The sequence below is a fragment of the Ammospiza nelsoni genome, chromosome 1 (genome assembly GCF_027579445.1).
Source record: "Ammospiza nelsoni isolate bAmmNel1 chromosome 1, bAmmNel1.pri, whole genome shotgun sequence".
In the NCBI taxonomy this organism is placed as follows: domain Eukaryota; kingdom Metazoa; phylum Chordata; class Aves; order Passeriformes; family Passerellidae; genus Ammospiza; species Ammospiza nelsoni.
This window is the reverse complement of record NC_080633.1, coordinates 15,282,291-15,305,713: the sequence shown is the minus strand read 5'-3', so window position 1 is coordinate 15,305,713 and position 23,423 is coordinate 15,282,291. Positions and strand designations below refer to the sequence as shown.

The 23,423-nt window shown below is 37.3% G+C and overlaps 1 protein-coding gene across 2 annotated transcripts in view; it reads right to left on the bottom strand.

Annotated features, from left to right (window-relative positions):
• Positions 1-23,423, bottom strand: part of ARHGAP12 (Rho GTPase activating protein 12) — a 75,167-nt gene that overhangs the window by 33,725 nt on the left and 18,019 nt on the right. For both annotated transcript variants that reach the window (XM_059467122.1, XM_059467114.1), the window contains exons 3-5: positions 8,896-9,159; positions 3,711-3,851; positions 2,087-2,167 (exon numbers count right to left, since the gene is read on the bottom strand). In XM_059467122.1, the coding sequence (XP_059323105.1) occupies positions 2,087-2,167; positions 3,711-3,851; positions 8,896-9,159 (486 nt within the window). The remainder of the gene's footprint in view (positions 1-2,086; positions 2,168-3,710; positions 3,852-8,895; positions 9,160-23,423) is intronic.

Below are 23,423 nucleotides of genomic sequence, written 5' to 3'. Positions count from 1 at the left end.
TCCAGAAATCTCTGAACCATTCTTAGTTCTAATGAAATCCAGATTATTAAGAACCATCTAACAAAAAGATTCTATTCTTTTTCTGGTTTATAGTATTACATGACCATGCTATTATATCACTTTCTTTCACAAGACTTGGAAGGAAATATTTGTGCTAAATACAGTGAGGGGAAACAAAACAAAACAAAAAAACTGAGCAAGAGTAGGGTTTTTCCTAGTAACTTACTTTTCATTTAAGCAAGTGTAACAATGCTGAGATCCTTCTATGTTTTTCTCTCACTGCTCAAGAGAACTTTCAACATAGATTATTTTTCTTCAAAGCACTTTTGTGGTCTGAGTGTTCTTTAATTCATTTTAAGTACTTTAAAACCAGCTTCAGGAAGATCTTTGAGAGACTAATTTTCAATCCTGTTTAATTACTCACAAGCATAACATCTTCAAATACATAGTTACATAAACTAGCTTAATCTTTTGTTGAAATTTTTAAACTATTTCACAGAATTTAAAGCTAAAAGCCAAGATTCTGAATCTAAGAGTCAATTGCTCATTTTCTTCTGTTAACCTTATATTTGCTGCCAGTCAAGATTTACTAGTTTCAAGAAGGAATCAAAAAGTACATTCCACCCAAATGAATAAGAAATAATTTTCAACGAAAATTTCTAGCATCAATATGTGATCACTTTCAGATCTCAAATTACAAACCAAAGGCAATGTTTCATTTTGGAAGTGGCTACTAATACAACAGAATTCAGACTTTGTTTAGAATCACTAAAATAACACGTACTATTAAACAACTACTAGAACACAGTCCCTTATGCCTCCTAATGTACCTCAGGTAATGGCTCAGGATTACCTTTGTGACTTATTCTAATTGGATTAAAGGCAATTTGCTATTTAATTCAAATCCTAACTCAATCTATTTTTGTGAAACACAATTTCTTCAAAACTTTCTGCACAGCATAAGTCATAGAATGAAGTGAATGAATGCATGACATTATTCCCAAAAATTATTTCAATTATACATACAGAAGTAATAATTGCTTCTGGTAAAACCTGGTCTATCAGATTTTAAGACTTCTAATAAATCCAGTAACTAATCAAATGCTAAACAGCTTTAAAAACCAATAAGTACAGATGATATGGTTACATTGAGACATGTTACAAAATTTGAGTTACCTAACACATCAGACTAACATATAGGAGAATTCTCAAAGCTAACTCAATCCTTCAGTGCTTCAGATGCTTCTTCTGAATTTCTAATTTTCATGTAAATATTTTTTCACAAGTATTATGAAAGCACTACCTATTAAGGTTGCTCCTTTCTAAGTGCAAGTGACTCAAGACACTGATTTTTGTACTGATAAAACAATAATGGAGAAACATGCTTTTTCATATATTTATGCACACAGTTTTGTGTGAAACAGTTTTTTTAAATAGCCACAGCTTTTTATGTAGTTTGAACAAATGGCAGGGAAGACATACATAACAACATCCATATGACAAATGCCCAGTTTTTTGAAGTGAATATGAGAATTAAATAGTATTAGAAACATCCTCAGACTAACAAGTGTCCCCAGACTTGTCACTTCTCTACAAATTTCTATTTTCACTACAACATTAATAAATACCAGAACACAACTCTGGAGAAACTGTCCCATCCTCAAAAATACCACAAAACTGCTGAAACTTTTGTTTTATACACTTGTTTGTATAACCACTATGGAGGGTTACAAAAATCGACAACAGTTTCTCATCAAGATTTCTCCTTTTTCCTATACAGGTTTTCTTTATCACACCAAAATCACAGATGCCATTCTGCAGCCCTGCATAAAACCTTTGTTCAATTCAGCAAAGACACTAGATCTCCTTTGACATCTAAATAAGCTATATACATCCATTTTTCATGTCCTTGAGTACATTTTTTTCCTCTTCACAATCAGAAATCCCACAAAAATGCAATAAATAACAAAGAGCAATATCTGAGTCCTCTGGTGGTTAATACCTCACATTAAAGGCCTGACAGAACAGATATTCAGGAAGAGAGGAAAGCCCCAAGTTGTTGAAGTTTCTTTTTTAGGTCACTCACCTTAGGTAACTCCCACTCTGATCTGGAACCATCAGCACTGTAGTAGTATGGTCTACCTTGTTCATCTGCGTGTTTTATCCACTGCAGAGAGAAATGTGATGATAGAAAATGTAATCAGAGTGACAGTCACAACAGAAAATCTCTGAGACCTGAGATTTAAAGTTAATTTTTAATTAAGTGCCATCCACTTCAGCCATGTCTAATGCACAACCCTCCATTAACTAACTGAGGTTAGATTGCAGTAAGAGCAACAGTTTTCAGCATCCTGATTTTTTTCTTCTGTAACTCCTCAGAAAGCAATATCACACAAGAGATTGTGATAAATAGATTTTTTTTAAGATGCCATATCTTATTCTTATCAACATTATGTTGTCATTTTAGGGAGGCACAATTTTTCCATCAGATCCGCATCAGGATCTTATATATAAAATTACAAAAAAGCAGCTAAACGGGCAACTGCTGATACTATGAGAGATTTACGCACTCATTGAACAACTTTTTTAAAACATCAGTGGAAACATGAGATGCAGTCCCTAGAGAAATCATGAAGACAATATAATTTCTGTAACCTGTACAAGCACCTCCCACAATCAAAGAAGTAAACCCACGACAACTGGCACTGGTCATGCAGAAAGAAAAGAATTGTAATGAGCAAAACTCAACAAGGTGATTGCAGAAAAACACAGAAACACTCACAGCAAGGCTCTTGGCTCAAGCAGGTTTCACAAGATTGCCTTTCTATAACTGTGGTAGGAAAGGCTGTTTTTTATCAATCCCAATGGAATTAAAAAAGAAGGCTGCACATTTGCTAATACATAGGACTGTGCTTTACAGATGTTTGTCAGAAACTGATTAAAGAGAATAAAATTCTAAAATGGACAAAAAAAATACAACTATTTTGAAAATTATTGCAAATAAGACTTGCCTAATTCAGCTCAAGAACAGGCGGTGCTATAATACAACAAAGTACTGTTTCAGTGAACTTCAGAAGTTTAAAAAACTAAAAATGCAACTTCAGTGAACAACTGGAAAATGCACTGCTTTACAAATATAAACAAATACTGTATTTTATCTTAAGTGGGAGAAATTTTTATGGCATGCCCAGTAAGTTGTCAGTAGCAATTAGATAGCAAAAACAGGGCATAAATCTGCTGATATGGCTGCAGTTTAATTAAGAAGTTTGTCTACATCTGAAAGCAGTAGTGAAAAATCTCTAATAAAGGAAATTATGAAAGTAGTAAAGCAACATTACATTCAGTTTAAAAACATCTATGTAGACAAGAGCAGCTCTTGACAGTAAAAAAAGACAGTAAGAAAAACTTTTTGGTATGAAGTTCAATCCTGAAGTATAACCAAAAGAAAGGGAGAGAGCAGGAACTAAAAAATAATACATGGTATGTTCATTCAATATAATCTGACACACAACTGGAAATAAAACTTCTTCTAAATAACAAAAACATACATAAGCAAAAAAGTTCACTTGCTAAAGCTTCATGCATATTTAGAAAAAACAAAAGGAGCTACTGGTGAGGTATGCTCTCCACTTTTGAAATGTAGGTTTCATTTCTAGAAGTGAATTAGTGGGAAAGATTTAGAACACGTGATGAGAAGAAGGAAAAAGTACCTTTTCATTAGTATAGTCATTGGTATATAAGGTTTGACCATGTTCATCCAACTCTTCTGACCAACCCTTTGGAGGAGAACCATACTGACTATCTGACTGGCTGTAACAAGAACTGTGGTCGTTTTCTTCTGATGAAAGATGCTACAAGTAGTCAGAAACATACAAAGCAGTTTTGAGAATGAAAGCGCTTTAAAATCTGAAAGATCAAAGATTATTTGACTAGAAAGAGAATAGTAATGAAAACAGGGAGTTCACATTTTTATATGAGAGAATGAGATGCAGTTTTACAGTGCAGACAATTCAAAGTATTTTCAGAACTAGCTTTTACTGATAATTTTTTTTAATTTCCACAATATCAGATTTCACTACTCAAATTTAAACTCCAGGGGTTTTGTCTATCCGAATTTTATTCCTACAAATTTACATTACTGATTAAGAGAGTTAGCTTTAGTAATCTGCATTGCCTTAAAAAAAAACAACCTGGGAGCCCTGCTACCTCAGTTTTCTACCACCATCTACCATCATCCCTAATTCCATACTTAAATCCTTCCCCTTTTTTTCAAATACATCTGGAAACACAGGAACGATTAAGGGCAACTTGAAACTTCAGTTTCACCTTCTTAGATAGCAGCATTTTACAGTATTTGTCCACTGCATCTTAAAATATTATGAATTTCCACTCTCCTCCTTCCAACTCTGATGCACATGACAAAGAGCATTGCAAAAGCAAAGCCTTCCACAAGGCACAGCTAGCTGAGGATAAAAACTGTTTCCTGAAGGTAGAAGTCAATTATTATCCTAGGAACAAGTTTGATGAGTAATGCAGAGAAAAGATTTTACACACACATCCAACTATTTCTGTACCCCTATAAACCTTGTTCATCCCCTTGCTAACACACTGTAGTGTTATTCTAAGCACCCACTTCATGCATCAAAAAAAAAAATCTCCCTCCTTTCATCTCCTACAACATCTCTGTGCTGTGGTCTCCTGAGGAATTCTATGCAGATTTCCTTTCACAATGTCTTGGATCCTCAGCTAGCAGGAGGCAAAACATTAAAGACACCCTGCTACTCAGAAACTACAGGAATAAAATAATATGGTTCAATAACACTGGCATAAGGGTTTTGAGAAAAACTAAGGCAGGAGAGAGACACAATTTCAAATTTAAATAGGAAAAAACCTCTCCCAAAAAAAAATCAAGTCTTACAAAAAATATTAAATTATCAGAAACTCCCCAGTTTTTAAAATTCAGAGGGTTTAAAGACTATATGTTTAGTGACATATCCAAATGATTTCTGTGTAGGTTTTTGGTGTTGCTTTTCTGAGTACCTTAGCACCTATGTGACACACACTCCTTTAACTGACATGACCCAGTTTACCAAGCACAGGAAAACCCACAGGAAATTTTTAGACCATTAATTAAGGAACATGAAAAAATGCACATGTCCTCTACAGCTTACAGAATGTGAGCATGTAAACTATGGATTAACCAATGCTACCTCTCTTGCACATGGGGCAATGTGAAATTCTCACCTGCCAATTCCTAACCACTGTGGAGAGGGGAGGAGAGCAGAGGGAGCAAGGTGGGGGGAGTTCTTCAGTCCCATTTTTACACTTGCAGAATTAAGACTGAAGAGTTGCCAAGGGTGCTATTGGCCTCATTTGAACTACTGTTTCACAGGATAACTATATTGTATACATGTACTTAAGTTTACATGGTTTTAATAGTTAAATATTAATTGCATTGACATATGGTAAATCAATGTAGAAGACTTTGGACATTTTTATTATTACTATCTATAGAGATTATGACCTAATAATATAATACATTGCTATTTGCCTCTTCCAAGCAACTCCTGATACTGCAGAAACACCCTACATAGGTAAAACTAAACAGAGGACTTAAAAATGAAAATTCTCCTAGAAGAGCCTCTGTTTTATAGGAGGAATGTTAATGTGTCTATCTGCATGGCATCCATGTAATAATAGTTTAGGTGCTGCATGGTTTAACTCATATCCTGTACATTTGCAGACCTAAACTTCAACAGAATTCCTGAGTTATTACAAATTTTACCAAGCCAAGGCACTCCCTGTCCCTCAGCTGTCAGGAACAGCTGCTAAAGCTGCATCAACAGGGTTTAGAGAACACCAGCTAAACCTCGTTCCTCAGCTTTCAATTTCACTTTCAACACTTTTTCAGCCTTAACTGCCTATATGTTTTTTTCATATTGTTCGTGCTTTATCTCAAGTCTCATCCCCAGTTACACTATCCCACACTTAAATAAACCCATCTTAAGCAGACAGGTGCCTCATAAGAACTTTGTTGTGACATTAAAGAGAATTGCAGAAAAGGTCCCCCATAGCATTGCTGCTTATTGTCATTCTTGGCTTTCTTCTGTTTACAGAGAAAGTTCCTGGGGGCAGAGACCAGTTCATCACCATGCATTTACTGGGAACAGCTACCTGTGTCCCTCCTATCACTTCACCTTTCTAGCTTTTAACATTGCTACTACTTGTGCAAGTGAAAATAATCAGGAAGAACACTAATTAAGGAAGCTACCATCCCTTTATTACCATTTGTTAATATTAAAACAAAAACCATGGAATGAAATCACATTCTGGACACGATTTAAATCTCATTTTGAAATTCAATTAAAACCCATTGCTTTTCTACAGCTGTTGGGTAATTTGTGGATGTCTCCTTCACATTATGATCTCCTATCCAGGTATTAAGGGTTTGTCTTCTCTGATATTGTGACATCTCATTCCTTTTACAGTTCAACTTAATTAAATCACTTCACTTGACAAATTCCTCCTAGTTACTGTTAAACACTTCTTCCTCAGATACATCAACAAATCACTAATACATTTTCTCTGTAATTCCAAAATCTTATACACCTTCTTACAGCCCCTATCCATAGGACTTCATCTCTGCTCCCCCATATCCCATCCATGTAACATATAACATCCATTTAACTGTCATGACCTACTACTGTTTTCTTTGTGCCATGTCTGTGACCAGCTACTTTAGCAAATAAGATACAATTCTGACCCTTGTTAATTATCCAATAAAATTTGGTTTCCTAATCACAGAGTTCAAAGACCAACTCTAAACTATGTCACGTTTCATATATTACTCATATATTATAATAGCTGATCTCTCCGCTCTCGTTTTTACATCACCTTCCATTTTGCTATCTAATACAACACAAGCTCCTCTGAGGACAAATTAGTAGAAACTAGCTTTTAATCCTTCTGCATGTACTCTTTTATTATTAAAAGAGTATAACTCAGGCTAGCACAAAAGCCAACTTACAATTATTAAGATATATTAGCTCTAACTTTCCCTATCAGACAAAATTTGAGATGTCCTACATTTTCCTGTAGCTCAGGCTTGGATCTCAATCTTTACTTTATATTGGATTAAATACCCAGAGGTTCCAAAAAGGAACATGAACAGTGGAGTGTGAAGCATGTTCCCAAATGCAGAACAGAAAAGAAACAAAAGGAAAGAGGGGTGGGGGGAAAGGCAGCTTCAAAAACAAAACATGACTGCTGGGAAGTGGACTGACATGACCATGCAATGTGTATCTCTCCCTAGACCTATGTTTTGATAACCCAACCAAGACAAAAATTACCTCCTAAGGAGCTGATGCTACTGGAAATACAGACTTCGTGTCTATTTAAAAATCAAAACATGTATCTCCAGTGGTCTCACAAAGACTGAAAACTTGATAGACATAACTGCCTGATGGCCAACTTGTGATACCTGAAGCACCACAAATAAACAGAAGAACTGAGATGAAAGAAGTTATGGGCAATTTTTAAAAAGTAAATTAAAAATCAAGCATTCCAAAGATGCAACCATGTGGTGAAGTGATGGTACAGATGTATGAGCAAGAGTCAGAGGGATTGCTTGCAGATGGGGAGGAAGAAAGAACTCTTGCAATTCTTCCATGAAAAGAAGGAAGAACTACAATAATGAGAAAACAATTACCAGGAGATGGAACTACAACAATGAGAAAACCATTACCAGGACAAGGAGAATCACTACTCAAAAAAGCAATCAGCTCACCCAGACTAAAACCAGTCTTATCCAGCAAAAGGACAGTCAGTGATAAATTAAGAGACCATCACCAGAGATACCAAAGGGACAGGCATAAACATTACTTCTGTTTGCCTGTTGCTGCCATTCACCTGAGGCAAGAAAATTTGGCTATTTAAATGCTCATGGATGTCACAGCTGCTGTGAAGGCCAGTGCCAAAGGAAATGAAAGGTTTCCATTTCCCTTTCTCACCTGTTCCTCTTACTACCTTTCCAGAGGTAGACTTCTGTGACAGGCTTCCGGCAATCAAAAATTTGAGCAGTCCACAATTCAATTTTAAAACTAAACTCTGGTTTTATAGCTTAGATATATATATATAGCATATATAGAGACACTATATATAGTTGTCACAGGAGAAAATCCACCAAAAAAAAGGTGTATATATATTTGAAAAGGGAATATAGAAGTGAAATATGCAGAAGATTTTTTGATAAATATTTGCTTTCTCTTTCCATCAGGAAGCTGGTTAACCTCAGTACTGTTTGGACACAAGAACACTATTTTATGCATATCTAAATGGTAATATCCATCTCCCAACTATTCCTTTGCTTTATCTGAACCACTGCAGTTCAGATAAACACACTTCACGATCAGACTTTCCCTAGCAACTGGCTGCACAGAATAAATTGGCACCTCAAATATTAGTCCAAATCATCTTTTAACATAAATAACTTCACAGTAAGCTTCAACTATCTCAAGCAAGGTCAGCAGCAAAGCTTTACCAAAAGGCTCTGCAAAAACAGAACTTTTACATAATGAAAAAACTCCATTGATATACCTAAAGAATATGTTCATGGTCTGAATGGAATCTAGTCAAAAGTAGCAGTATCTGTTATGGGGCTGTTTTTACAGGCATTTTTTTACAAGTTGCTACTCTTCCACACAGTTACACACACATTCCTATACACAAAAGCAACCCAAGAGTGAAACTACTGACCACTTCATAGCAAGACACATAACCAAAAAGACAAAGGAAGACACTCATTGACGCCTCAAAACCAAGAGATACCAAATCCCACAGCAAAAGACCATTCAAATGCATTACAATCTCATTGCTTTTGATCTCAGAAGGAACTACCTCATGATCTGCATGGCTCTGGGAATCCCCTTTATTAATGCTTGCATCTCGGGCCCACCGCGGAGGCTTCCAGGTTCGCTCCTGTGATCCTCTGTTGTAGTAATAACAGCGTCCTGTCGTATCTTTATGGGTTTCCCATTCCCCATTTATTTGGATTGGAGCACTTGTAGGTAGAGGTGGAAGTGCAGACTGAGATATTTTCAGTTCTTGTAAGTTAGCATAAACAGGTGAATCAGGCCTCCCTTGGCTTGGTGGAGTAGTTGGCTATTGAGAGAAGAAATGCACTGTTAACGAGCAAATGAATTTTTGAATGCTCCCTTACAAATCAGAATGCAGTAGTAAAACAAACCAACAAACTCCTTCTTTTGTTATTAAATACAAAAGCACAAAGGACAGCCATAAAATGCTGGGGTATAAGAACATTAGATTCTTAATTCTAAGGTAGATATCACAAGCTATATTATTTAATGCTGAACCAATTTTTCAGCATTCCTCCTGATGACAGCTGATAATTATGTCTTACAGTGGATTTGAAATACACTGGAATCATCATCAAAGAATTATATGCTTGCCATGCCTTGCTGAAAAACTTCAGCTTTACAGTTCAAGTATTGCTCAGAAACTGGAAGTAATGTGATCTTGTTGAAGACAATACATAGCATTTCTGAGATGCCACTTGTTAGGCAAAGATTGTTCCCCAACCTTTTCACCTCACTGTTGATACAGCGATGGTGAATGTAAAGCAGCACTTTTGCATTCTCAGCAAGGTCTAAACTGGCAGCTCAGTCGGAAAGATGAGCACAATGTTGTGATTAAGTAATTGACTAAGAAATTCTGAGAAACACCTGGACAGTTTGCCTGTATGCCTTTTCAAACATGCTTATTTGAAAATATTTTAGGCAACATCACCAAGTATTTAAATTACCCCTCTCTTCTTGTAGAAACTAAGTGGATATTCTTATCCACCTTATTTTGTTCACATACACGCACAAAAGTAGAACAACAAATACTCATAAGAAAACAAAACACTAATGACAATTGCTTATTAATAAATAGTTTGCCAATGTGACAGACAGCAGAAATTATGGTTTGAAGACCAAAGAACTTAATGAAACCACAAGTACTTCCAAATGAGCCCCTACAGTGTTTAGGAGAGAAATAAAGCCTCAGATGTTCAATTTTTAAAGCCTAATACAAATACACCATGCAGAGTGTAAGAGCATGTTTTTTCACAAGAACTGTGATTATGAGATTGTGAAAGCAGCTAGTTATTACACCAAATTAAAGAGTTTCCTAGTAATGCACCGCCATTTTTGTATTTTGAGGCATAATATTAGGTATTCTAAAGGAAAAACTATACAATTTATACCATCCCCTTGGTTTTAACTGAGCAGCTTTGCTGTAGGCAAGTCCTTGTGCCTCCTGCTGCTACTACATTACATAAAAGACCTTTTATAATGCACTTTTAAACATTAAAATCATAAGATGCTAATCTAGGCCACATCTAATAATAAATTATCAGGGTTTGCTCAGGCAAGACAGCGTATCATACCACACAATCAGATAAAAACTGATTGCACCATAGGTAGAACCAAATATGGGCAATATCCACAACCAAAGGGGGAAACAGCTAGAGAGGAACTTAATGAGATTATAACGGGCATGGACTTGTTTTGCGTGCCTTTAAAAGAGACAACACAGCTTGCCAGATATAGCAAGTACAGTACATCTCAGGCAAACCACAAGTGAAATGCTGAAAACAAAAAAATTGCAGCACTGGCAAAATCTGAAAGCCAAAACCAATCAGTATCATCCTATACCTGATTCAAAGGAAAAAATCTGTTACAAAATTTGATAAACAGTAAAAGGTTATTTTTCTACTATCCAAGTCACACATGTTGACTTTTTGTTTTGTTTTATTTGGTTTGGGGTTTTTTGTGAGGAGGGCAGAACAGCTACCTTTGATAGAGCTGATCTTGAGAGCCTTAAGAGTATAAACAACACTACTGTGAATGAAGACCACCCTAATGTCTTCAGGGATGATGAACCAATTCCCTGGGATGTTGGGGCAGCAATCTTGATGCCTCCTCATTCAAGAGCACAATTTCTGCCTCGGTGTCCAAGAGTCTTCAGAGCTGCACCTCCCACGTAAACCACAGGGTTTGTCATTGAAGTGACACCACAGAACGCACAAACCTCCAGCTCCTTCCTCTCTTTTAAGGAAGTGGCAAAAGTGGCACCACCAAGCACCCTGGCTGCTGCCAAGGGGGGCTGGTGGCTTCCACAACCCTCACCTCCTCCTGAAATTCCTCTTCCACACAAAGCAATAAGGCAGCTCCTCTGCCTGGCCCACGTTTAACAGTCACCATTTTGTTTTAATTAAGACAGCTAAGTGCCATCACTAAAAGAACAGTTGTGTGTATTAGTAAAAATGTTTTCCAAATAGCCTGAAACACAGAATGCTTGGTATATTTTTGCATTGGAGTATTTTCTCAAGCAATAGGAATATGGCTCAGAGGCTTCACATGGAGGTTTTCAACCACTCCAGCATTATAACCAGCACAACTCCAGATGAAACTGCAGGACATGGATGTGCTCAGCCAATACTGGGAGCTCACAGCCAAAGTACTGCCACCTAACTCAGGCAGCACACAAGGTAAGTTTAAAACACAACAATATGAAAGTGTAAATGAGGGATTTTCTTCTGTATACTTAGTGCTTCCAAACTCAAGATACCAATTTCTGATTTTCAAGGAGAAGACTGAACTTTTCTCCTCAGCAACAAGCAAGACAACTAGCTGTCCTGCCCAGCCAGCCCTCCAGCTCCTTTCATTCCCTGCTGTTTTCTCTTCTGACAGATTTTTCAGGGAGAACTGCAAGATTTTTGAAAGACATCTGGAAATTACTGTTTTCAGTGAAGCATTAAGAAAAAGCAAAGTCACCAATCTGACTGTAACACGCAGCTTAGCTTGTAAGTACGTCTTTGAGGGATATGACTCTGTTATCAGGATCTATTTTTAATAACCTTGCAGCACACAAGGAAACTTCCTCATACCCTGAGCCACATGATGAGGTATGTTGTTTTGTCTAGGATTTGCTCAGTTCAACAGCACTCAACCTTAACAAGGCTAATTTTGTCAATATCTTATTTATTGATAAATGAAGCAGCTTTTAGCAAGTTCAAAGTCTCCTGAAATAAACATCAGTGTATGTTCTATGCCAGTGTTGGCAGGTTGTCAATCCCCCCCAGGCTGGGGAGTCCCACACAAGCAGGTCACAGTGCATGGCCTGTAGGGCTCCCAGGTACTTCACCATCTCCTCCTTTCCTTCCAAATGATCATTTTGTGGGTTCACAACTGAGTTCTGCAAAAAACTTGAATAATTTTAAGCCAAAAAGTAGATTAATTTAACTTTCATTTATCAAAAGCATTACTTACTGACAATGTATTAATATGATTAGACAAAGCATTACCTAGACCAAAACAGTTCCTGATCACTTCCATGGGTGTATGCCCAAAACCATACACAGTTAAGGGACATTTAAATATATGCTAAACACTAAGCAGGACTTCCAGTGAGAACTTCCCTCCCTGAGGCCTTTTTTTTTTTGCACTATCAAACTCTGACTGCTCATAAACATGGAATTAAACCTTCCCAAAGAGACTCCTTGTCTTCTCACTATCAGAATTGCAAGAACATGTCCTTCAACGTGCCCGTGCATGCACACACTAAACGCCTTCTACTCCAAACATTTCAACACTCATTTGCTATTTGATATGGATTTTCAGACTTTTTCATGTTGCTTTCTCCTGCTAAGAACAGTGAAGGACTCTTGCTGGAAAAGTGATGTAGGAAAATTAGCAAGCAGAAATACTTCTATGACACTACAACATGAATTAAAATTGTACAGCCCATTAAGCACACTGGCAACTTCAAGAACATAAGGGCCTCTCCCAGAGCCCAGTAATGCTCTGTAGAATACTGTAAAAATCTGCCACATTTAACCTCAGTCTCTCCAAAATGTCTGCTCACACTAGATTGTTGTAATTGATAAGGAAGAGAGTTTCATGCAAGCAGGACCAAGTTTCCTTTCCAAGGATCAACACACAACATTCTTCAAACAGAGACTGCACACACAGCACTTCCAGAACACAGTTTTTATACTGGCACAGTAGGAAGCAGATATGGGCCTTTAAAAAAAAAATAACCTGTTAATCATTCATGAATGAACAGTCAACATTTTTAACAAAGGCCACAGATATGCTATCAGGCCTCTGGAAACCTGAACTCAGTGCAGTGGGCAGCAAACGTACACATTTCAGTAATGAAAGTACCTTGTGAAGTGGCAGAGCATGGCAGCAACAAAAAGCCAGAAAACAAAGTTCACTTGCAACTGGTAATTACCTTTTTTCCTTTTATAGAACTTAAATTCAAGACAAAAACTTGTAGAACATAACTGCTCAAAGAATGACTGCAATGCTAGCCTGCAAAACATGACCTACCACACATTAAATTGCTTTCACTATGGTGCCTCTATTAGCAATGAACATGAATGTAAAAGCTTTCATTTCAGTAGCAGCATTCAGACTGCTGTAAGTAGCTGCTAAAAATGAAGAACCTTTTAAAAAAAAGGCATATCTCAATACTCCTGATGAAGTTATCCTTACTCATGTAAAAAAGGAGCATTATATTGAAGGAAAGTAAGGGAATACGGTCTCTACAGAAGCAAGCTAAAGAAAGGAGAACAGGCAAACCCCAAAGCATCCTGAGACTGGGAATGAAGCATCCCAGTTCCCTCAACAACTGAGCTTCTTGCCAAGGAATTCCCACTGTCCTTTTAGGAAGGCCTGGGACTTCAATACCAGCTTTATTCAAACAGGAACGATACAAAAGAAATCTCAAAAACTCTACAGTTTCATGTTCATAAAGTGACAGCTTCAACTGGAATAATTAGCTCATCTTTTCCTTCCTGTTTCTGCTTTTGGTTTATTTTTTTACAAACATGTTCCGGACTCTGTCTTCTTTCTAACAGATACAGGCATATTTACAATTTATACCCAAAAAACACACAGAGGAGATTTTTCAGTGAGTCTTCTATTACCTCAGAGGTGAACAGAGCAAGCTCATTTAACAAGCCAAATTAAAATGGGAACTGAAACAACTTTTTACACTCTAGCCTTCTCCAACATAGGCCGGATAATTCACACTGTAAGTCTAAGGAACATATAAAACAATGAGAGTGAATATTATATGCCTGTTAACAGCTGATTATAAATTTCAGACAAGCTATAGTAATGCAAATATTATTTAAGTGCATTGACATTCTTGTGTTCAGTTGATCTGCCATTATAAATTGGTTTAAAAAAAATGACACTGCAAAGCAACACAGAAATAAAATCAACTCTCAAATATATCTGCCTAATAAAGGCCATTCAACAGCTAAAAGTATCCCATTTAAAAATTAAGCAGATAGATTCAAAATATTTTTTAATGACTAGTCATAACTTCCTATTGGACTGGAAACAGTTAAATTAGGCATGATTCACCTTTGCTAATTTTATCTTTCAGGAAATTCTGTATTTTACTTACACTGAACTACAGGCTGAGATATTACTTCTTTCTATTATTGGAGATAGTTGCATACAATTAATTTTATTTTACATACTTCTATTAATATTTTGCTTAATGAAACCAGATTATGAAACAGTCTTAGGACATTGGGGTTGCCTGAATACACTTGTGTTATTTCAGCCATGTAAATTCCCTTCTGTTTCAGCTCTCATAAAACAAAAAATTCCTATTGTTGATGAAAATATAAATCTTTATCTAGTGCTACTGTAATCTATCAATATCTAGGTACATAGCAAAAAGCCCTTCAAACTAAATACATTTCCTTCCCTTTGTAGCCCAAAAGAGGTAACTTAAATTATTTTCATACTCATCAAGATAATGATTCATTTAATTGTATTGCAAAATCCTGCAGTACAGAAAGCGAAAGGTGGCTCCTTCTGCCACACTGACAAGCACTCAGGAGCAGGAATGGAAACTGGCTGCAGCAGCAGGACACAGCCTGGGACAGCAGGGAGCACTTGGCTGGGTCTTGGAGGACCAGAGACCACTCCCAGATCATCCATCACAAGTGACTTATCAAAGAAAATGGATGAAAAACCATTTTTCCCCTGTATGCACTGCAAACTTCCCATTCACGTCCCTGCAGTTGCTCAGTGCATGAGCAAACTATGACATATGCACATAGGAAGTTTACAGCAATAAAAGAAAATATACTGAAGGACAGCAACAGTGATGTCAAATATTTTAAAAAACGGAAATAAGATCTTACAATGGGATCCTTTGTCAAACATGCACAAAGATGACAGTGTTTACCGTACTTGTACTTTGCCACTTGCACAATCTAGCTTCTCCCTTCCATAAAAAAGCTTTTGTCCAAGGATATAGACAAAGCTGCTTTTCCTATAGCAGAAAATTTCAATACCATATGAAACACTTTACGTCATGCATGCTTACACAGCAAGCTTACCCCAGTTAGGAAAGAGGAGCCAAATTTGACAATGTTCAAAAGGCAGAGAGTAAATTTCCTTCACTCCTTTTCCCCCTGTTCATCAGATTAAATGCTGATAACTTTATTATGTGTGTTGAAAGTATCTGCAACCTAATTCAGAAATTTAGCCCACATCTTGAACAACCTCGATATGCCATACAGGAGATTTACACATTTATTTTTCCACTTTTAGGGAAGTTAAATTTCAAGTTGTTTCTGCATTTTAGCTCAATTGCTGCCAGTTCTTGAGCTCTGTGAAGCCCAGAGTACATGTCTGAATGCAGATTTGTGGACCATAAAGTTGTTGGGAATAATTTGTGATCTCTCTCAAGAATATATTCTATACAAACTAAAATAGTACACTAAGAAAGCACAAGAAAAGCCTAGCTTGCTTTTTCCAGTGGAAAATTATCCTGTAATAGGCCAATAGGTACTGCTTTTCAGATGGCAAGTATCACAAGAACACAACAAGCACTTCAGTAGTTTTAGAGCTCTTCCAGCAGAATAATCTCTTGAAGTTTCTGAAATAGTGGACACTCCTCACTTACCAAAGCATTTACTGTTTTAACTGGTTTAATGTATAGCTGTATGTCTCATTTGCCTCAGAGAGGTGAAACTATTCTTAAAGGCAGATTATAAAGATCTTCATGGAGCAATTCTATGTTGTACCCATTACAGAAACACAGCATGTCTAAGAAGTGCTCCTATGAAATATTATTGTGGAATAGTGTAGAATGGTGTCATTTGAACTCATAATAGCCTAAAGGTCATGGAAAAGTTTCCATTACAGTCACTTCAAACTGAATAGCAATTTTTTTCCACACTTTATATTTTCAAAAGTACAAATCCCATAGCCTTTAAGTGTACTTTTGAGGGTCCAGTGCTTACACAAAGCAATGTAAAGCCAGGAACCCATGAAACTGCAGATGGGAAAGTAAACACCACCTCTGATAAAATTTCCAAGTTACTGAAGTTGTACTGAGCAAGTCAAAAACCTAAAACCTAAAAGATAGCTTGAGAACCACTTGAATGAACAAAATGAAGTCTAAATACTACCACACAAGTCACCAAAACCCCATCATTCAGTAGACCAAAAACTATAATATTCTCCTATTAGAAAGAGAAGGAAAAGCCCAGAACAATTAAGAAACTCTATATGTGTATTATAATGGTTCACTTTCACAATAGATAGTTGGGGATTCTTAAAAAAATAGGGAAAATAACTATTTGCAAGAGATAGTTCTAAAACAGAACAGTCATCAAATATGTGTTCTCTTAGAAAGGGTACTTCATTCCAAACACTTGACAAGAAAATGCAGAACTCCCACTCAGTTTACAGCTGCTGTCCTTTTACTCTGCTGCAAAAGCAGATTTCACTTGTGTGAAACTGCTTCACCAAATGTTGCTCATGGCAGCAAATCCAGCAAGCATTTGTTATGGTAGTGTTTCTTTGTTAGGTGTTAGAATAATTTCAAAATATCTTCTTGAGCTTATGAACATCAACACTTAGAAGTTTTTAATAACATGTGCAGCTGCAGAATATCATCAGTATTCAAACATATGAGCAAAGCTGATGTATGAGCACACTTACTGGGATACTGGAAATACCTTATGGGATTAATTAAGGTGGCAAACCCCAGTGAAGAACACAGTTAACTGGCCTAGGAAGCAAAGTATCAAATCAAATACTAGAAGGGCATCTGGTCGTTTGCCTCACTAATATATTACCAGTAATACATTCTGTTGGGTAACTGGTGAGTTCCAGTCACTTTTTACCCTGTCATCCTCCACATCTGCCTCTCCAAGCATTCCCTGAGTTTATAACCTACAATTACCATTCACAAACAGCTACACCTCTCATGTGCCCCAAAACTCCAGAGAGCAATTTCCTTGATTACACTGCCCACTCATGAATAAACCTCAGAAACAGCTGATGTAGCTGTAGCTATTCACGTTGACTTCCACAAACATTGTATTAAAATCTTGGGAAACAAGTTTCAACAGTGCTCAATTTATACACAGGAACACCTGAAAAAGCATATTCTAGGGATCATGACTGGCTAAACAATCTCAAAACATATGATTTGAAGAACCACATTTTACATACTGTCTAACTCTATACCATTACAAACCAAAACACAAATTATGCACCCAAAGTCTAGAGAAATTATGATAAAATCTATTCATCAAGTAATGTATTCATACCCTAATATGAAACAAACTTGGATTAGGGAAATAATAATCTCAGAATGTTCTTAACTCTGTACACACAAGAGCTATCATTTCTAACACATCAGAATGTATACTATAAAAAAAAACAAAATAACTTTTTTTCACTTTTTCCTTTTGAAAAAATTGGTCAGCTAATCTTAGAAGAAAGGGAAGCCAAGAGAAAAGTAACTTGCCAAAGTAACTTTAAATGAGTTAGTTACCCTAATTACCCATGCACACAAGCAAAGAATTTCCTTCTTGCAGAAAGACAGAACCACACTGACACTTCTGCTTGTACAGAAGCTCAGCAAATGCTTTTGCTAATTCAGTTCAGGTGACCCAATCAATAATGCACAGAGTCAGGCAAGAACTCAAAGTTTAGAAAACAAAAAAACCCACAAATTTATTTGTTTCAGAAAATCAAAGATTAATGACACATTTTCAAGACTAGCTAGGCCGGTCTACCTGCCATGGCTACCAGAAGGAGCAACCCCATCTGCCTTGCCCTCTGCACCCCTGATGCTGATGTGGCCCTGCAGCAAAGGGATGGAAAAAAACAGAATGGCAATAAACTAACCCTGTTGAGACTTTTAAAACAAAACAAACGAAACTCCACAAACAAACAAAAGGCTCTCCCATATTTAGACTCCTTGGGTGTTTACAGGTCACTGCAAGGTCAGCCAGAGACACCTCTGAAGTGTCTGACTGAGGTGACAGGAGAGCAGGACCTCCTCCTTCAGAACCTCTGTGTTAGCTCTTAAGGAGGTTTAGCTGCCTAATTAAGTTCCAAAGGTGGCTGAGAGAAGGAATTATCTTCAAGTATCTAAAACAGAATCAATTATAGAAACAATAATAAGTAAAGAACTGCCTGTTTCTCCCAGATACAGGTTAAAAATGGCTAGATTTGAAGTGGGGCAAAAAAATTACTTACATATAGAGCAAACAAGGAATTAAATTTTGCAACAGCCTGATCAGCAAAATAAGGAACTTTCCTTGAAAGCTTAAGTGCAGTTTAGTCCACAACCTTCAATAGCACTTGTGGTGTTCTTGCTTCTGTCCCTATGCAGTGAGAAAGAATGACAATGGGGTTGTTCTCTATTTTCCTTACTCCCACAAGGTTTTGTAAACAAGGCTACATTACAAATCTCTAACCCTCATCCTGAAAAGCAGCACATTCACATCTGAAGTCTGAAACAAATGAAGAAGCTATTAAAAGTATATAGTAAGAAGCTGATTTATTGTACAAGCATGCACAATGATATGCTGGGTTTAAGACCTTGTTTTCTCTTAAGAAAAACCAGCAGCCTGTAAGAAAGAGCAATACAAGATCACGGTGATCAGAGCATTCAAAAATAAAGCTGAAGACACCTCATGCCACCAAAGAAGGAAAGAAGTAACCCAAGTAGCTCAGGCAGAGAATAACAAATATTTTAAGCTGACTAAAGACAGCTCTTCCTGCCACCTCAGAGTACAGAACTCAGCAGTTGGATGAAAGCTAAGAGTGAAAAGTGAAAGATATTTTGTTTACTAGCTGAAGTCCCACACTTGGAACGAAAAGCGGAATTCTGAAGAACATGGTTTTTGTCAGCATTTTGAGAAAAACTGTTTTAAACATTGAACATTAGATCTAACACGTTTAATACTTTACATCTGAAGTATAAAATAAAACATTTTCCTCACAGCATCTTGAGAAATTAAAAAACATTACTAATATTAATTTTTAGTAAGAAAACCTGGGTCAGGAATTTTGGGAATATCTTAAATCAGTTTAAGCCAGGGAAGATGCTATATTTTCCTCTCCTCTGCAAACCACCAGGTTATCTTAATACTCAAAATAAGTTAAAACCCAGAAAGTGTCATAAAATCATACCAGTAAGGAAAGAGGACATTTTCTCTCCCCTCCCTCTGCATACTTTCCCAAAAAAGAAAAAGTTAAGGACAATTTTCTTCAACCTGTAGCAAAACTAAAACAAGAGACTACCACTGGATCTAGTCATCCTTCCAATTTCAGACATTCCCACAAATGTGAGGAATGAGTTATGGGCAATCAAGCTTTTCAGATTTCAGAAAAAAAAAATAGGGACATAACCGCATTTTCAGTTCACTGAGGTGGTTAGCCCCCAACAATTACTAAGATGCAAAACAAACCAGAAAAGAAAATATACAGTGCTCTACTTTGTGGGATTAATAGGCATTTTTTTCAGAATAAGCAAGTTCAAGAATGGACAAACCTACCTCCATGTCCAGAGATGATCAAAAGGCAGCAAATTCATCTCTACACTAAAAAGCTGTCCAGCACAGAATTTAAGTCACCCAAGGCAATACCTGAAATGTGCCAACGAGTGGGAATATTTGTGCTTCAACTGTACTTCTCCCCTGACTGTGAATTATCAACTTCACCATCCTCAGAACTGCAGCTGTGAAGTCAATTCCCAGGTACAACTTGCAAAAACAGCCCTAAAATGTTATGAGCTGGCAAACCACCATGTTTAATCAGGAGTAGCTTTACTGGACCTGTGGCCATTTCCCCCTGGTTCGCTTTCACAGCTGCAGCACTGACAGGAAACTTAAAGTCATTTTTCTTCCCTGAGAAGTTGCAAATACACAAGTGATGAAGCAAGCTGTATTTTGTAATACAAGATAGAGGTCCTGTAAACTAAATGAACTGGGCTTTGGGGCTTTTGCTTAACTTCTTCATGCTTCTGAGTAAATGCAGTGCAATCTAAAATCCAGTATTCATCCTTTCAGAAGCAGTTAATTGTAATTTTCACAGTACAAAGATAACTTCTACATGGCCATGAGGATAAAAGAAAATCAGTTGATTTTATGCTACAGTAATCAAGAAAGAACCACAAAATAGCGTCAATGCATAGTGCCTATAGCATGTCTGTTCTATCTTACATAAAACAATTGGTGAAAGGACTAAAGCAGCATGTCACGTAGTCTAGAAACTTGTTTTAAAAAGGGGGGGAGAGAAAGAGTGTATTCCACAATACTCAAAAAATAGTAATGAATGGGCACATCAACAATTCCCCCAGAAGCTCAGCACAGCTATCCACCCTCCAAAGCCAAAACTAAATCTGAGTATCTCTCCTCTTCCCACAATACTCCTTAAACATAACCCAGTTACATGTTTCACACAGAAAATTACTGCACTATGTCTGTTGGTATGTGTTGCAAAACAGGTGTCAGAATGTGTTCCAATGGTCCCTTATGTTCTACATGGACTGCTGAGCAATCAAAAGGCTTGGTACTATCTATGCAAGATAAAATGCTGTGTTTGCTGTAGATGCCAACTGTGTAAGTAACAGGACACACACACAAAAAGTCTTACTCTAATTTTCTCTGAAGATCATTCACTCAGACAAGTATGAACATCTACTGCAATCAAATGTTTAACAGAAATCCCCCTGCTTGTTTGCAGGTCCTTCTCCAACAAAGTTTGAGGTTGAAAGGCCTCCTATGAAGAGCTGAAACAAAGAGGCACAGCCTGCCAGAAAGGAGGAGGAGGTGTGTGAGGGAAGGGAGTCAAGGATTTTGATTTTTGAAGTAGACTCCATCTCCCAAAGCCTGCTGTCCCAGTTATACCAATCCAGAGAGGGTCTGCTAAAGATGCACTGATCATAAATAGTGCATCTGCTCTTCCCAGGGCTGGCACTGCATTCAAAGTAGAGCCATTCTGACCATTAGCAGCACTGCTGGATTAAGATCCTAAAAACCTTTTTTGAATTCTGGGCTTCAGGAATGAGATAAGGGTCTCAGAACTAAGAGAAATGAGCGAGAGCAGCCATAAGTGAACCAGACCCAGCAATAAAAATAGGAAGCAAAGTTCTTTGTCACATCCCTGCCCACCATGCAGACTGCCTGGGCTCACTGTCTGCTACCACACTGGGGAATGGGGAAACACAGTGACCCTTCTCACTTCTCCTATGATTGTAAGACAAATTCACAACTTACTTTTAGTAAAATAAAGTGACATAATTGAATTCCTTCTGCCATCCAACACCATTTTTCACTGCTGACAAGAAAAAACTGAAAATCATCCAAACCCTAGGTATCAGAGATTCATTGCAATTTATCAATAAAATGAAGGACTTATTAAACTGCCCTAAAAAAAACCTGCCCCTAAACAAAAGACAGAGAGGAAAAAGAAAACAGTCAGATTCAGATATCTGGCACTAACCCTGTCTGAAAGAGGCCACACTAGCACATACATTCACTGCGTGCTCCAGACTGCAAAGCATGTTCCAAAATACTGAGGAGTGAGACATAATCTAAATTAATTTTTAAAACACTAAATAATTTCTGTGTATTATTCTGTAATTTTTAAAACACTAAATAATTTTTTCACTGAAGTAGGATTTACAAAGTCTTCTGACAAGTGTAAAACCGTGACTAAATTTAGAGAGCATGTTTAAATGGACTAAAAACACAGAGATGCTTTTGTTGCAAGGAATCTATTTTGTAAAATAACATAATTTTAAATTCTAATGTAAAAGCTTTCATGTAAGAAGAGCTGTATTGCAAAAGACACAAATAAATTACCAGCACACAGCACACAGGAACGTGTAATGGCACTCTTGTTATACAGCGTGAGGGAGTTCTGAAAACCTTGTCAAACTTCATTAAGAGGAATGTTATGCTTATTCAAAATTACTAAAACATTCCAGACTTTTTTGACTGTCCTTTGCAATAAAGCAAACCTATTAGCAGTACATTATAGCTGAGATGGCAAGAATTTGCTAATGGCTTCATGCTGATTAAGCAGCAGGCAGTGAGCGGTGCCCTGTTCCCCCAGCCCTCCCCCGTGCTGCTGAATTCCAACTCCAAGCTCAGCATTCAGGGGATCAGCTGGAGCCACCATCCTTTGGAGAATGTTCTCATTGAAACTGCAAGTGTCACAAAGTATGGCAGCACTGTCTGCCAAGCTGTCAGGGGAAAAAAATGCTTTAAAGGACATGTATGCTTGCTCGAGTACATAGCAATGTTCTGCACATGAAGCTGTTCTTGAAAGCTAGTGTTCATCTGCAGAAAACACAGGTGGAATGGAAGCTGAACTTTCTGGGAGTCTCAAGAGAAAAATTAATTAATAATTAATGTATTTTGAATTACTGGATACACTAATACTTTGCTGTTGATTTCTGTGTTGTTTTCCAGTGAGATTTCCATTGAGCTCATACAAAAAGGTGAATTATGCAAGTGCAGGCATTGTAGGAGCTCTGGATTCCAGGTCCCACGAGGGTCTGCAGAGTAACAGTGCTGAAAGCTGATCAGCCCACTGCCCAGAGAGCCTTCTGCAACACTGCTGGCAGTGCCAGAGCTTATCCTGCTGCATGACTGTTCAGATTTTGCTGTTCAGCCAGATTTAGTACAACAGCTATATTAAAGATAAAAAGCTTATTGGGAAAATTAAGTGCCTGAATAGGCTTTAGGCTAACATTGCTCCAAATGCTTTTGTCTTCACAAGAGCAGTAATTGAGTATGGAGGGTGATTAGCTCTATCTCCTAAATAACACTTACTGGAAGCGTTAGCTGTGCATTTCTGATTGCCACTGAAATGGGGATTAGAGGACAGGCAAACTATCTGGCACAGCAACAGCACAGCAATCATAACAAAACCTCCAGTGAAGCCCCAAGATGAGCCTTGCAGCCATAAATCCCCTCAGAGGAATGCAGAGAGATGTTAAACTGCTAAAATCTGCTAAGAACACACACTTTCCATTTTAGCACTTGGATTCATCTATTTTGAGCAGAAACT